The sequence below is a fragment of the Schistocerca cancellata genome, chromosome 3 (genome assembly GCF_023864275.1).
Source record: "Schistocerca cancellata isolate TAMUIC-IGC-003103 chromosome 3, iqSchCanc2.1, whole genome shotgun sequence".
Classification (NCBI taxonomy): domain Eukaryota; kingdom Metazoa; phylum Arthropoda; class Insecta; order Orthoptera; family Acrididae; genus Schistocerca; species Schistocerca cancellata.
Window position 1 is genome coordinate 920,616,848 of NC_064628.1, and position 13,156 is coordinate 920,630,003.

General features: G+C 44.4%; 1 protein-coding gene across 1 annotated transcript in view; it reads right to left on the bottom strand.

The window, feature by feature from the left end:
* The window catches only part of LOC126176653 (gamma-aminobutyric acid receptor alpha-like), a 308,835-nt gene that overhangs the window by 259,343 nt on the left and 36,336 nt on the right, over positions 1 to 13,156 (bottom strand). The window contains exon 2 of the mRNA XM_049923811.1: positions 482 to 549. Within this exon, the coding sequence (XP_049779768.1) occupies positions 482 to 520 (39 nt within the window). The 5' untranslated portion in view covers positions 521 to 549. The remainder of the gene's footprint in view (positions 1 to 481; positions 550 to 13,156) is intronic.

The window sequence follows — 13,156 nt, forward strand, 5'->3', positions numbered from 1 at the left end:
TCTGCAGGTGAGTTTTTCCACGGTATAGTTCTCCTATGTACTGTTTCCATTTTCCTGCGATTTGAACGTTGCTATTCGGTAAATCTTATTTTCATCCGTAATTACTATAACTTTGTCTTTATCAACAACATGTTATGTGCCAAATCAAGCTTCACCTTTGGCTATTTCCGCTATCGTATACAGACTGTCAAGTTATTTTTTGTTTATTGTCTTACGTCTTTGTTGATCAGCTTCATCACGGTTTTGTACTGTAGCCTTAGCCTCCTCTCCACCACATAGGCGGTGAATTTCCGAGTTGTCCCCTCGTTAAACCTAGAACGATGAGGCATTTTCTCAGCTATTCAGTAGTTTTAGAGAGGATTTCAATACTGAAAAATTGTAATGGTCAGCACTGTTAGCCCCACAGAGAGAAATACACCTAAACGTCTGTTTTTGAAACATTAGGTAGCATAAAGATTGCGCACTCGCATGACGAACTCACCATGTCTACTTCGGATATCGGTCCCATACTGCGCACCATGATGTCTACTTCCACGATAGCCGGGGGACCTGCAAAAGACAAAGCCATTTACTCACAATTGGTTTATACTGTCTGTAGTGTATCTCTATTGGTAACTACTACAGGGCAACAATTAGTGAACTATACGAAAGAAACGTAAATTAGAAACTACAGGGTTCACACACTTTATTCAACATGTAAACGTCACCACAGATATTCGGATTTAGATTATGACATGTTCGATATGCCTGCCATCACTGGCGATGATATGGTGCAGACGAGTAGCGAAATTCTGCATGACCCACTGAAGTGTCGGAATATCGATGTTGTCGATGACCTCCTGAATGGCTGTTTTCAGCTTAGCAGTGGTTTTGGTGTTCTTTCTGTACATCTTGTCTTTAATATATCCCCACAAAAGGCATGTGCTCAGATCTGCAGAATATGGCGACCAATCGAGGCCAATGCCAGTGGCCTCTGGGTACCCCAGAGGCAGAATGCGGTCCCCAAAGTGCTCGTCCAGAACATCAAACACTCTCCTGTCTCGATAGGGTCGAGCTTCGTCTTGCATGAACAACATCTTGTCAAAATCAGGGTAACTTTGGATAATGGGGATGAAATCATCTTCCAAAACCTTCACGTACCGTCCTGTAGTCACGGTGCCATCAAGGAATATAGCGCCGATTATTCTGTGATTGGATATTGCCCACCCCAGAGTTACCCGCTGAGGGCGAAGAGTCTTCTGAAGCTATTTGCACTTAGCTCTGTTGTAGGTTCTACTGCTTGAGACTGTTTAGTTTCACTTATGAGTTTACAGCCAAAAGTTAGCAAAGCCGGAGTAGCAACGTCAAATTGAGAGTGGCTACTATGTTAATTATACCTGCATCTGTTTATAATTATACGAAAGGCACGCTGTTGCAAAGCATGGGTGGTGTATTTTTTTAATTTTATTTATTTCGGTTTTTTTTTTGGGGGGGGGGGGGTGTCACATTTAATGCCTCACTGTCGTAGAACACATTTTTACAGTACAGCGTAGGATGAATAGATATGAACCCTACTAGCAGATTGAAAGTGTGACGTGTTGGGACTTGATACTACGACGTTTGTCTTTCACTGGCAATTACTTGGATAGCTCAGTCGGCCAGACACTGCCCCCATAGGCCAAAGGTCATAGATTTGAGTGCCGATCCGGCACACCCTTTTAATCTGCTAGGAGATTACGTCTGCTGCCTTGTTTATAAAATAGCTGTGGTTGAATTTCTGGGAACCCTGGGATACTCTGAAGCAACAAACTCAATCTACTCCAACATGACCTTTATGGATTTCCTAATTCAGTTCGTCGGTTACGTCTAAATTTCTCTTAGTATTAAATTATCAAAAAAATTCTTTTAAAACTTCACATTATCTGTTACCGCTTCTAGTTGTCTTCGATTTAAGTGTACGAATAAGTGCTAGATCTCTGAAGTCTTTCTTCAGTTTAATCTTTGATTAATGTCAGATACGAGGTGCATTCAAGTTCTAAGGCCTCCGATTTTTTTTCTCCGGACTGGAAAGAGATAGAAACATGCGCATTGGTTCAAAATGAGGCCGCGTTCATTGTCAATACGTCCCAGAGATGGCAGCACCGTACGGCAGATGGAATTTTACCTCCAGCGGCGAGAATGACAACTGTTTTAAATACTTAAAATGGTGACTCTTTCCTTACTTGAACAGCGTGCAATCATTCGTTTTCTGAATTTGCGTGGAGTGAAACCATTTGAACTTCATCGACAGTTGAAGGAGACATGTGCTGATGGAGTTCTGGATGTGTCGAAAGTGCGTTCGTGGGTGCGACAATTTAATGAAGGCAGAACATCGTGTGACAGCAAACCCAAACAATCTCGAGCTCGCACGAGCCGGTCTGACGACATGATCGAGAAAGTGGAGAGAATTGTTTTGGGGGATCGCTGAATGACTGTTGAACAGATCGCCTCCAGAGTTGGCATTTCTGTGGGTTCTGTGCACACAATCCTGCATGACGACCTGAAAATGCGAAAAGTGTCATCCAGGTGGGTGCCACGAACGCTGACGGACGACCATATGGCTGCCCGTGTGGCATGTTGCCAAGCAATGTTGACGCGCAACGACAGCACGAATGGGACTTTCTTTTCGTCGGTTGTGACAATGGATGAGACGTGGATGCCATTTTTCAATCCAGAAACAAAGCGCCAGTCAGCTCAATGGAAGCACACAGATTCACCGCCACCAAAAAAATTTCGGGTAACCGCCAGTGCTGAAAAACTGATGGTGTCCATGTTCTGGGACAGCGAGGGCGTAATCCTTACCCATTGCGTTCCAGAGGGCACTACGGTAACAGGTGCATCCTATGAAAATGTTTTGAAGAATAAATTCCTTCCTGCACTGCAACAAAAACGTCCGGGAAGGGCTACGCGTGTGCTGTTTCACCAAGACAACGCACCCGCACATCGAGCTAACGTTACGCAACAGTTTCTTCGTGATAACAACTTTGAAGTGATTCCTCATGCTCCCTACTCACCTGACCTGGCTCCTAGTGACTTTTGACTTTTTCCAACAATGAAAGACACTCTCCGTGGCCGCACATTCACCAGCCGTGCTGCTATTGCCTCAGCGATTTTCCAGTGGTCAAAAAAGACTCCTAAAGAAGCCTTCGTCGCTGTCATGGAATCATGGCGTCAGCGTTGTGACAAATGTGTACGTCTGCAGGGCGATTACTTCGAGAAGTAACGCCAGTTTCATCGATTTCGGGTGAGGTGTTAATTAGAAAAAAAATCGGAGGCCTTAGAACTTGGATGCACCTCGTCCATGCACAGCTGTTTCTCACATTATTTGCATCGACTATTCGTAAACCATCACGAACGGCACAAAATTGGGAGCGTTTGTTTCTGTCAGGGCCTCCTTGCTGTGGGTAACTATGTTGCTGATATGTTACGTTAGCACAATAATGTTTGCGTTTTGAGTCAGGGGTGCTATTTACTGTTTGTAGACGTACGCTGTTAAATCTGTTCGAATCGCACTCGTATAGCTGTAATTATTATATAGAAAAATTAGTTTTAGGTAATTATTGATTGGTTTCCAAGTATATAAATACGAATGTAGTATACATGTAATACCAACACTACAGTCCCACAGCCCACCACTGATGCAGCCAGATCACTTTGGCTCAGCGTTATGATACCGTGGAGTGTCGTGTCGGTATCTATTTTCTGCATCTGAAGGGGAACAACGCTGGGAGAGTCAGTGCTGAGTTCTTGGACGTGTGCAGCATCAGTGTATCATCGTATGACACAGTGGTTAGGTAGCGATGTCGCATTGTGGCTGATGTCTTATCTCCAGCTTTGGACGGCATTGTGGCCTACGTGGCCTAATCAGAAAGTTGACGACAGTATGGACTCCCAGGTCTATTAACAAGTACACATACCTAATGGATACTGTTCTAGTTTGTTTCGCTTTGAATATGTTGTAGTGTAAAGTAAGTGACCCATATTTGGTTATTCGTACCCACACGTCCGTTAAGGGAGTGGGTCCGTTAAGGAAGTGAAACATCCTGTTGAAACATTTCATATTTCTCAGTGAATATCGTGGAAAAAACCACTAAGGAACTGTTACATGCAGACCAGTCGTTTGATTTTTAAAAATAGCCCCCTTCCTCGTTCTTTGTGGCAAACGCAATAAGTTGTTAGTGGTGCATCAGAATCGTTTACGTTCACATTAAAATGGAGAAGTGATTGAAAAGTGAAAGTTTGAAAGGGAAACATGGTTTAACAAAATCGCAATTTAGTGTTATGTTAGAAGGTAAGATTACATTGGGTTTGGATATTAAAATATAAAGGTGCCAGGGAGCCAGAGCCTTGTTTGTGGCGACGTTCTTGCTAACATCAGTCTGAATGCTTCTCCGGAATCTGTGGAAGAGGGGATACTATTCTGCATATCTTTAAAAGACAGAACTACGAGAGGGGATATATTTAACATAGCTGGAGAATACTTTTGCGAAAATTCAGTAGACTTGAATCGCTGAGGAGGCATTTGTTCAGATGTGCGAAGTGTATTCAGGAATGTTATACTGGCTTGTTGCCAAAATGAAGTCTGGAGCGCCGAACGTTCCTTAGACACATTGTTGTAGTCACATACAGGCTCTTGTTTCTAAATGCATGCGCAGTGGATTGAAATCTGAATTTAGTTGACTATATCGAAGCAAAACTATTTCTAGACTGCATAAGCTTAAAGACGAAGTTAACGTTTTTTTAACCACCCATGCCTTTCACAAAGCAAAGTGCATGGAAGGTGAAATCTGGCTTCAGACTTTACTTATTTGGCAGATATTTTCTTAAAAATTAACAATTTAATCTTATCTCTCCAGGGGTCAATTATAAACGTTGACATTGTGCAGCACTACATCGAATCAATCATATTAATTTTTAGGTAAGGTATTTCAGTAGGAATCAAACCGAACGCTTTGATATTCTTCACTACTACCTGGTGGAAAATCGTCTTTCTTTAGACGGAAGTGTCAAGAACATGGTTAAAGAACATTTGTAGGGACTTGGAAAAACATTCAGAAAATACTTCTTTTGTATTTTCAAAAATAACAATTGATTTCGCAATTTCTTCAGAGTCAACAGTTTTAGAATCCACATTAAATGTAAATGGAAAAGAGCAGCTTCTTGAATTTCCATCGATTTTCAGTTACAAAATGCTATAAATGTTTGTCATGAGTTGGGTTTTGGTGAAGTTAAAGGAGATCCATCTGTTATCGAATAAATCAATAACGGCTTTATTACCCTTTATATCCACGTATTTGAGAGAAACCTCGTTTTCTTTATATGCCTATTTAAAAAATAAATACAGAAATAGACTTTATGCTGATATTGATTTGAGATTTTGTTTCACTTCTGTGGTTCCTGACATGTCCCATGGAAAGCAGGCGCAAACTTCTCACTGAATTCTAAGGACGAGGTGAGTAATTAAAATGAAAAATTGTTACTGCTGCTAGGCCTTTACTTTGTGTAACTTTTAAGCTCTAACTAGAGAAACTTGAGGTTTTAACCTTTAAGGGTTAAGTTAATTTAAAGTTATTGAAGCATTTACTTGTTACTAAATATTATGCATGTCCACTCTATGTATATTTAAAAGTCAGTGGTTCATCCAACTCAGAGCATTGTACAAATGTTTCACGAGTCGCTAGTCTGAAAAATAATTAATTTGTTCCTACGAATAGGTTATAATATACTGACGCCACAGATTCTCCGCAGAACAAGGGCGGAAGGGGGTGGAGGGCAGGAATGTGGGTTCCAGATTCTCAGCAGGTGAGCATTCAAGTACGTTGGATCACGTACTCTGCAATAGGTGCAGGCACGCACACAGGCACACTGGATGATGAGAACATGGCAGCGCGTGCAGGTGAGTACGTGGATTCCGAGTACGTGGCAGTACATTATGCGTTACAGAAGCCTCCAGGAGTGCCTCAGTCTGAAAATGAAAGTTGTGACAGTCACCTGCACCATCTCCTTCAAGCAATCAACGTGTGATTTCGAAAAAGAGTTCCTCAAATCAATTATCAATTGAGTATTTAGGGACGCTTTCTAGGATTTGAGATAGAGTCACGATATTTTCTTAGTTTACCTTTGGGATGAGCATAATGGCGCAAGAGGTTATATCGCCAGGGTAAATTTTAGGTGGTTACTCAATCTGCATGTGGTTAACGTTTCGGCAGAGATCGCGAAACCTGATTTTGGTGGTTTTTATGTATTGGACCTTTCTAACCGCTACATGTACCACTTCCGTTACGAGTTGTGAAACCTCATTTTACTGGTCCAGATTTGCTTTGTGTGGATAAGAACAGTGTCGTGAATTGGATGAAAATCTGCAGTACCATGCCCACGCATTCGACACATGTTTATGTGTGGCCGATATTTCTTATGACAAAATACCTCAAAACAATTAGCTTATCAGCCTGATGAAAGACGAGACTGTGGAGTTTGTGGATCTCAGACCTGAAATATGGGCAGATTGTACAGTTACAGGCGCCATCGTGACATGGACTAACGTTGTGCATCGCGCGGCCTCAGTGGCTCTAAGAAGATTACAGTGACTGTCTGCTCGATATTACGGGCTGTGTTCTATCTCATCCACCACGTATAGTGCGCCAAGTCATGTTCTGATCATGACGCAATATGGTACATACTGTATCACAGCTGAAAAGTAATATGTTGTGCAATGAAGAGAAATGGTATATCTGTGAGGACAGGTACGCATCCTCCCATTCTCACACTAGTCCCTTGGGTGACTAAGAGTAGCTGGGTAGTTATAGCTGGATAGTGATTTCCAAATAGCGTACGTGTGCATGAGTGCATGCGGAATAATGCGAGGGTTGGCCAGAAAGTAAGTTCCGATCGGTCGCTAGATGGAAACCATAGTGAAAATCAGAAATATTTTATTTGCACGAGTTAGCTACACTTTCCAGACACTTCTCTACATAGTCGCCGCTCCGACTTAGACATTGGTCTGAGCGTTATACGAAATTTCAAACACCATCGTCACAGGAGTCAGCCGCCTGTGCTTTTCGATAATTCTCTACGCTGGTCTGTAGCGAGTAGCCTGCGCCCAAGTGCTGTCTTCGTATCCAGCATTTCATGTGAACAGAGATGATACTCAGGACGAGCCTATTAGGGCTGTGTTCTGGGTGATCGAACACTTCCCATCAAAAAGGCCGCAGGAGCGTCTTCACTGCCCCTGCAGGGTGCGGCTGAGAAGAAGGAATTGCGTGACATTTGTGTTAGGTGGGCTGCATTCATTAAGGCAAATCCTCTCAGCGGCTCTTCCTACTTGGAGGGAGACATCGTTGTTCTAGGCACTTTTACTCTCTCACAGTGCGCTCACAACTGAAAAGAGCGTGTTGATTCGACATACGGTCGTACTAGAGACACTACCCAACACACCTGTGCAAAGCTTCAATGGGTTTTCATTGTGGTGTCCATTTCGCGACCGATCCTAATTTGCTTTCTGGACAACCCTCGTAGTAAGATCCGTTTCTAATAGGTTTTTGTGTGTATGTGGGCCTGAGTTACACAGTGTGTGTACTTCTATACAGTATGACCATGTCTTTTTGCGTGTGTGTGTGTGTGTGTGTGTGTGTGTGTGTGTGTGTGTGTGTGTGTGTGTGTATGCAGTTTTTTCTTCACCTGCTGCTAGTTGTACCAGGCAGTATCATTAATGTCAAACTTCCCATGTACAAACATTTGTTCATTGTACACCTGCCTAAACAGCGCTCCCTGATTTTGAGTGCTATAGCCGCTCTCTTCCTACAGGCTTGGAGTGCATCACCGAGAGGGGCTGTCGGCTGAATGGTGACGGGGAAGAAGAGAACGAAGGCTGCAGCCGGTGGCCGCTAGAGCAAAGCTTCCACCCTGTCAGCCGCCAAGTAGTTTGCTCACAATACCACTTGAGTTAAATTAGATATACAGAGTGATCAAAAAGTCAGTACAAATTTGAAAACTTAATAAACCACGGAATAATGTAGATAGAGAGGTAAAAATTGACACATATGCTTCGAATGACATGGGGTTTTATTAGAACCGAAAAAAAACAAAGTTCACAAAATGTCCGACAGATGACGCTGGGAAGGCGAATCTGCTACCGTGATGGGCGAGAGGTACGCCGGTATGTTACAGAATCGCGTTATCCCCAGCCTGGCTGATAAACACCTGCTGGAACGTACGACGTTTATGCAGGATGGCGCTCCACCACATATTGCTAGACGCGTGAAAGATCTCTTGCGCGCGTCGTTTGTTGATGATCGTGTGCTCAGCCGCCACTTTCGTCATGCTTGTCATCCCAGATCGCCAGACTTCAGTCCGTGCGATTATTGGCTTTGGGGTTACCTGAAGTCGCAAGTGTATAGTGATCGACCGACAACTCTAGGGATGCTGAAAGACAACATCCGACGCCAATGCCTCACCATAACTCCGGACATGCTTTACAGCAATTTACATTTTAGCAATTTAATAATTTCATCGCCATTCTTCAAAAAGATTCCAAGAAGTTAAAGACTCAAGAGAGATTTCGACTTATTTGTCAGAACATTCCCAGTTTTAACTGTTCATTTTCCTCCTCATTCTAATAGATGTACAGTGTAGCATGTGGCTGAACGATCTGTTCGTCCAATCCAGGTATTTACAAGACTTTCGTAAAATGTCACTCCCAGAGAAATTTCCTCGACTTCACAGACAAATCGCTGTAGTTGCTTCAGCGTATGGTTCAGCACAAGTGTGCTAACTTTCTTCGGTTATGAAACTGAGAAAGTCTTATCAGTCTACTGGTTTGACAGATCTTAATCTACCTAACTCAATGTGCTTGACAGTATCACGAACCATAGTTCTAGATACTTTATACACTCCTGGAAATGGAAAAAAGAACACATTGACACCGGTGTGTCAGACCCACCATACTTGCTCCGGACACTGCGAGAGGGCTGTACAAGCAATGATCACACGCACGGCACAGCGGACACACCAGGAACCGCGGTGTTGGCCGTCGAATGGCGCTAGCTGCGCAGCATTTGTGCACCGCCGCCGTCAGTGTCAGCCAGTTTGCCGTGGCATACGGAGCTCCATCGCAGTCTTTAACACTGGTAGCATGCCGCGACAGCGTGGACGTGAACCGGATGTGCAGTTGACGGACTTTGAGCGTGGGCGTATAGTGGGCATGCGGGAGGCCGGGTGGACGTACCGCCGAATTGCTCAACACGTGGGGCGTGAGGTCTCCACAGTACATCGATGTTGTCGCCAGTGGTCGGCGGAAGGTGCACGTGCCCGTCGACCTGGGACCGGACCGCAGCGACGCGCGGATGCACGCCAAGACCGTAGGATCCTACACAGTGCCGTAGGGGACTGCACCGCCACTTCCCAACAAATTAGGGACACTGTTGCTCCTGGGGTATCGGCGAGGACCATTCGCAACCGTCTCCATGAAGCTGGGCTACGGTCCCGCACACCGTTAGGCCGTCTTCCGCTCACGCCCCAACATCGTGCAGCCCGCCTCCAGTGGTGTCGCGACAGGCGTGAATGGAGGGACGAATGGAGACGTGTAGTCTTGAGCGATGAGAGTCGCTTCTGCCTTGGTGCCAATGATGGTCGTATGCGTGTTTGGCGCCGTGCAGGTGAGCGCCACAATCAGGACTGCATACGACCGAGGCACACAGGGCCAACACCCGGCATCATGGTGTGGGGAGCGATCTCCTACACTGGCCGTACACCACTGGTGATAGTCGAGGGGACACTGAATAGTGCACGGTACATCCAAACCGTCAACGAACCCATCGTTCTACCATTCCTAGACCGGCAAGAGAACTTGCTGTTCCAACAGGACAATGCACGTCCGCATGTATCCCGTGCCACCCAACGTGCTCTAGAAGGTGTAAGTCAACTACCCTGGCCAGCAAGATCTCCGGATCTGTCCCCCCATAGAGCATGTTTGGGACTGGATGAAGCGTCGTCTCACGCGGTCTGCACGTCCAGCACGAACGCTGGTCCAACTGAGGCGCCAGGTGGAAATGGCATGGCAAGCCGTTCCACAGGACTACATCCAGCATCTTTACGATCGTCTCCATGGGAGAATAGCAGCCTGCTTTGCTGCGAAAGGTGGATATACACTGTACTAGTGCCGACATTGTGCATGCTCTGTTGCCTGTGTCTATGTGCCTGTGGTTCTGTCAGTGTGATCATGTGATGTATCTGACCCCAGGAATGTGTCAATAAAGTTTCCCCTTCCTGGGACAATGAATTCACGGTGTTCTTATTTCAATTTCCAGGAGTGTATATTATAAAGTCGAAATGTGTATAAACTTATAAAGATCATCACTTAACGTTAAATGCCTTTTGTAGTGCGGCATACCGTGTTAGTAGTATCTAATATACTTCTTTAATCAAGCAATAAAAGTTATTGCTTTGCAGAAAGTGAAGAGTTGAAAATAAGCACACATGATATGACCCTGCTTACAGATATATATCGAATTGTCACTCTTATAAGTAGTTGTACTGCGTTGCAAACACCTCTTCCTAAGTATACCACATACTCATCTTACTCACAAACCTACTGAGAATAGCACAGTAGTGAGAGAAGCCAGAGCGCTGACAAGACTCGAATGTACTTGCGGAGCGACACTGTGCTCTGGAAGCACAAACCTCAATTATTATTATCCATCTCTAATGACCTCGCTGTTGACGGGACGTTAAACACTAATCTTCTTTACTTCATTCTTCTCTTGATACCCCACTTAATTAAATTTTTACTGCTATAGAATGCAAAGTCACAACATGCTGCCCTGGGGTACTTGTACCACATGCCGTCAGTAATCAACATGGTTTCTGGCTATTATAGGTACAAGAATTTTTAGCATATTGCAGCCCTGTAAGCAACTGTGATGGACTAGACTAATATATAGAAAAATCCGCCTGAGTTGCGAAAATTTTCTGGCTAGAATAATCTAGCCTTCTTCAGAAGCATAAAATTACTATAACATGCCAGAGTACGGCACAGTCAACATTAAAAATTAAAACCTATAGCACCGTGCTACCATGTTGAATTAAAACTACTTAACTGAAGTTTAGCCCCGGCATTACTTCACCACGCGGTCGGATGGCAGCTGCAACTACGTCATACCTTCAAGAGTAAAAAGACTGTCTATTCGAAAAAGTTGAAAAATACGGAACGATGAACTTGATCAAAAGCGTTAGAAACGAAGTCTGTTGAATCGGAGTGAACACGAAAGCCTTCACTCCTCACGACAACAAGAAATGTGTCTTGGAAAATAAGAGACACTTTACCGTATGGACATTACTTACTCGAAGACAAGTGGAGGACTTGCTTGTAGTATTCATAAAATTCACATATTTCATCATCTTCGAAATCAAATAAATAATTCACTGTGGCATCATTCAATTGATTTACGAATGTACACGAAGGACAAACATCGAAAAACATGCAAAGAATGCGTTAAAAACGTGAAAAAAGGAATATCACCAGTAAAAAACTCATATCATCCATGATGCATGATGATGAAGAAGAAAAAGCAACGAAAAAATGCACGAAGTGGCAATAAATTAAAAAAACCGCTTTTTCCTAAACATGTTTACTGCAGTCAAACATGTAACCATGTGTAAGATTATACATTAACTGTAGTCGCAGTTGCGAATACGGGCTACCATGAGTTGTCTAATGGAATGACGACAATGATAATGTGCCCGACCAGGACTCGAACCCGGATGTCACGATTATCGTGAGCAGTCTGCTTGCTACTTGACTATCCGAAGACAGACCCAAACTTCCATATGTTGTCAACCATGTATCTACGACCTGTATTTGTACATCCACTATGTATATTCCTTTACAGGGGAGACATTTTGTTTGAAAGTCAGTTGCCTGTTGTCAGTGGACAAATACGAGATTTCAGTGCCTGTGCTATACGGAACTATGAGGAGTGGCTGAGCCGCTGCTGGCTCATGTTATGCGTTGGATTAAACATTGGTTACTATTCTGTGTTTAGTCTCCCGCGGATATCGCTATTATGCTGTTATCCTCTCTCTCCGTGAGTGGAAGCAGTGGTGTGTATCGATATTCGCACCTTGTATTATCTTTGGCCTGGCGCTTATGGTTCCGGCTGTGCTCTGTTCGAGGAGTTGGTCGGTTGGTGTGGAGCACCGAGGAAATCTCCGCGACGTGTAGTTTGGCCGAGGCCGCTGGGGGCGTCCACGCGCGGTCCGAGTGCGTTGTGCTGTTCCCGTTACTACGAGGTCCGTGGCTCACCGATCCTGGACACGAAAGTTGAGTTTTGACTTAATCTACCAGCAAGTCACGACTGTTCACATTGTGTCGTTTGCATTTCGATGTCGGCTGTTGGGATATTCCTGCAAGCAACAACGTGTGTTTTCGTGTTGGCAAATTTTAGCCACCGTCCGGTAGAGTTTAACAGTACTCGGTTATTTGAAGTGCACCAGCGGGATCTTCTGCCTCGTGGCCGTTAACGTTACGATTACATGCCCTGGCCGTTGACGTAAATTCAAATGGTTCAAATGGCTCTGAGCACTATGGGACTCAACATCTTAGGTCATAAGTCCCCTAGAACTTAGAACTACTTAAACCTAACTAACCTAAGGACATCACACACACCCATGCCCGAGGCAGGATTCGAACCTGCGACCGTAGCAGTCCCGCGGTTCCGGACTGCAGCGCCAGAACCGCTAGACCACCGCGGCCGGCTGACGTAAATTCAGGCAGTGTATTTTCCTCATCTTGTTGTCGCTGTCCAGCACGGTGTGTAGTTTAACAGCTTAGTGTATAATTGGTTGTGGGCGCCAATACCTTCTACGTTGTTCCATTGAACTCCCTGTGGTGTGCTTAGCGGGTGGAGCAGAAGTTATCTTGTCGGTGAGTCCGTTGATTGTCTGTCGGTTGGGTTGTCGTCGGATCGCGAATGGTTGGGCCAACTACCTGTCTCACCTAAGTGAGCGTTAGTGTTTGAATTCCAGGCAGACCCTCAGAAACTTCTGAAAGTCGTACGGTATACTGCCTTTCCTTATTTGTTCTTGTTGCTATTTGTATGGCTTCTAGACGATTTTTATATTTAGGTTGTTTTAGCGTGGAGAG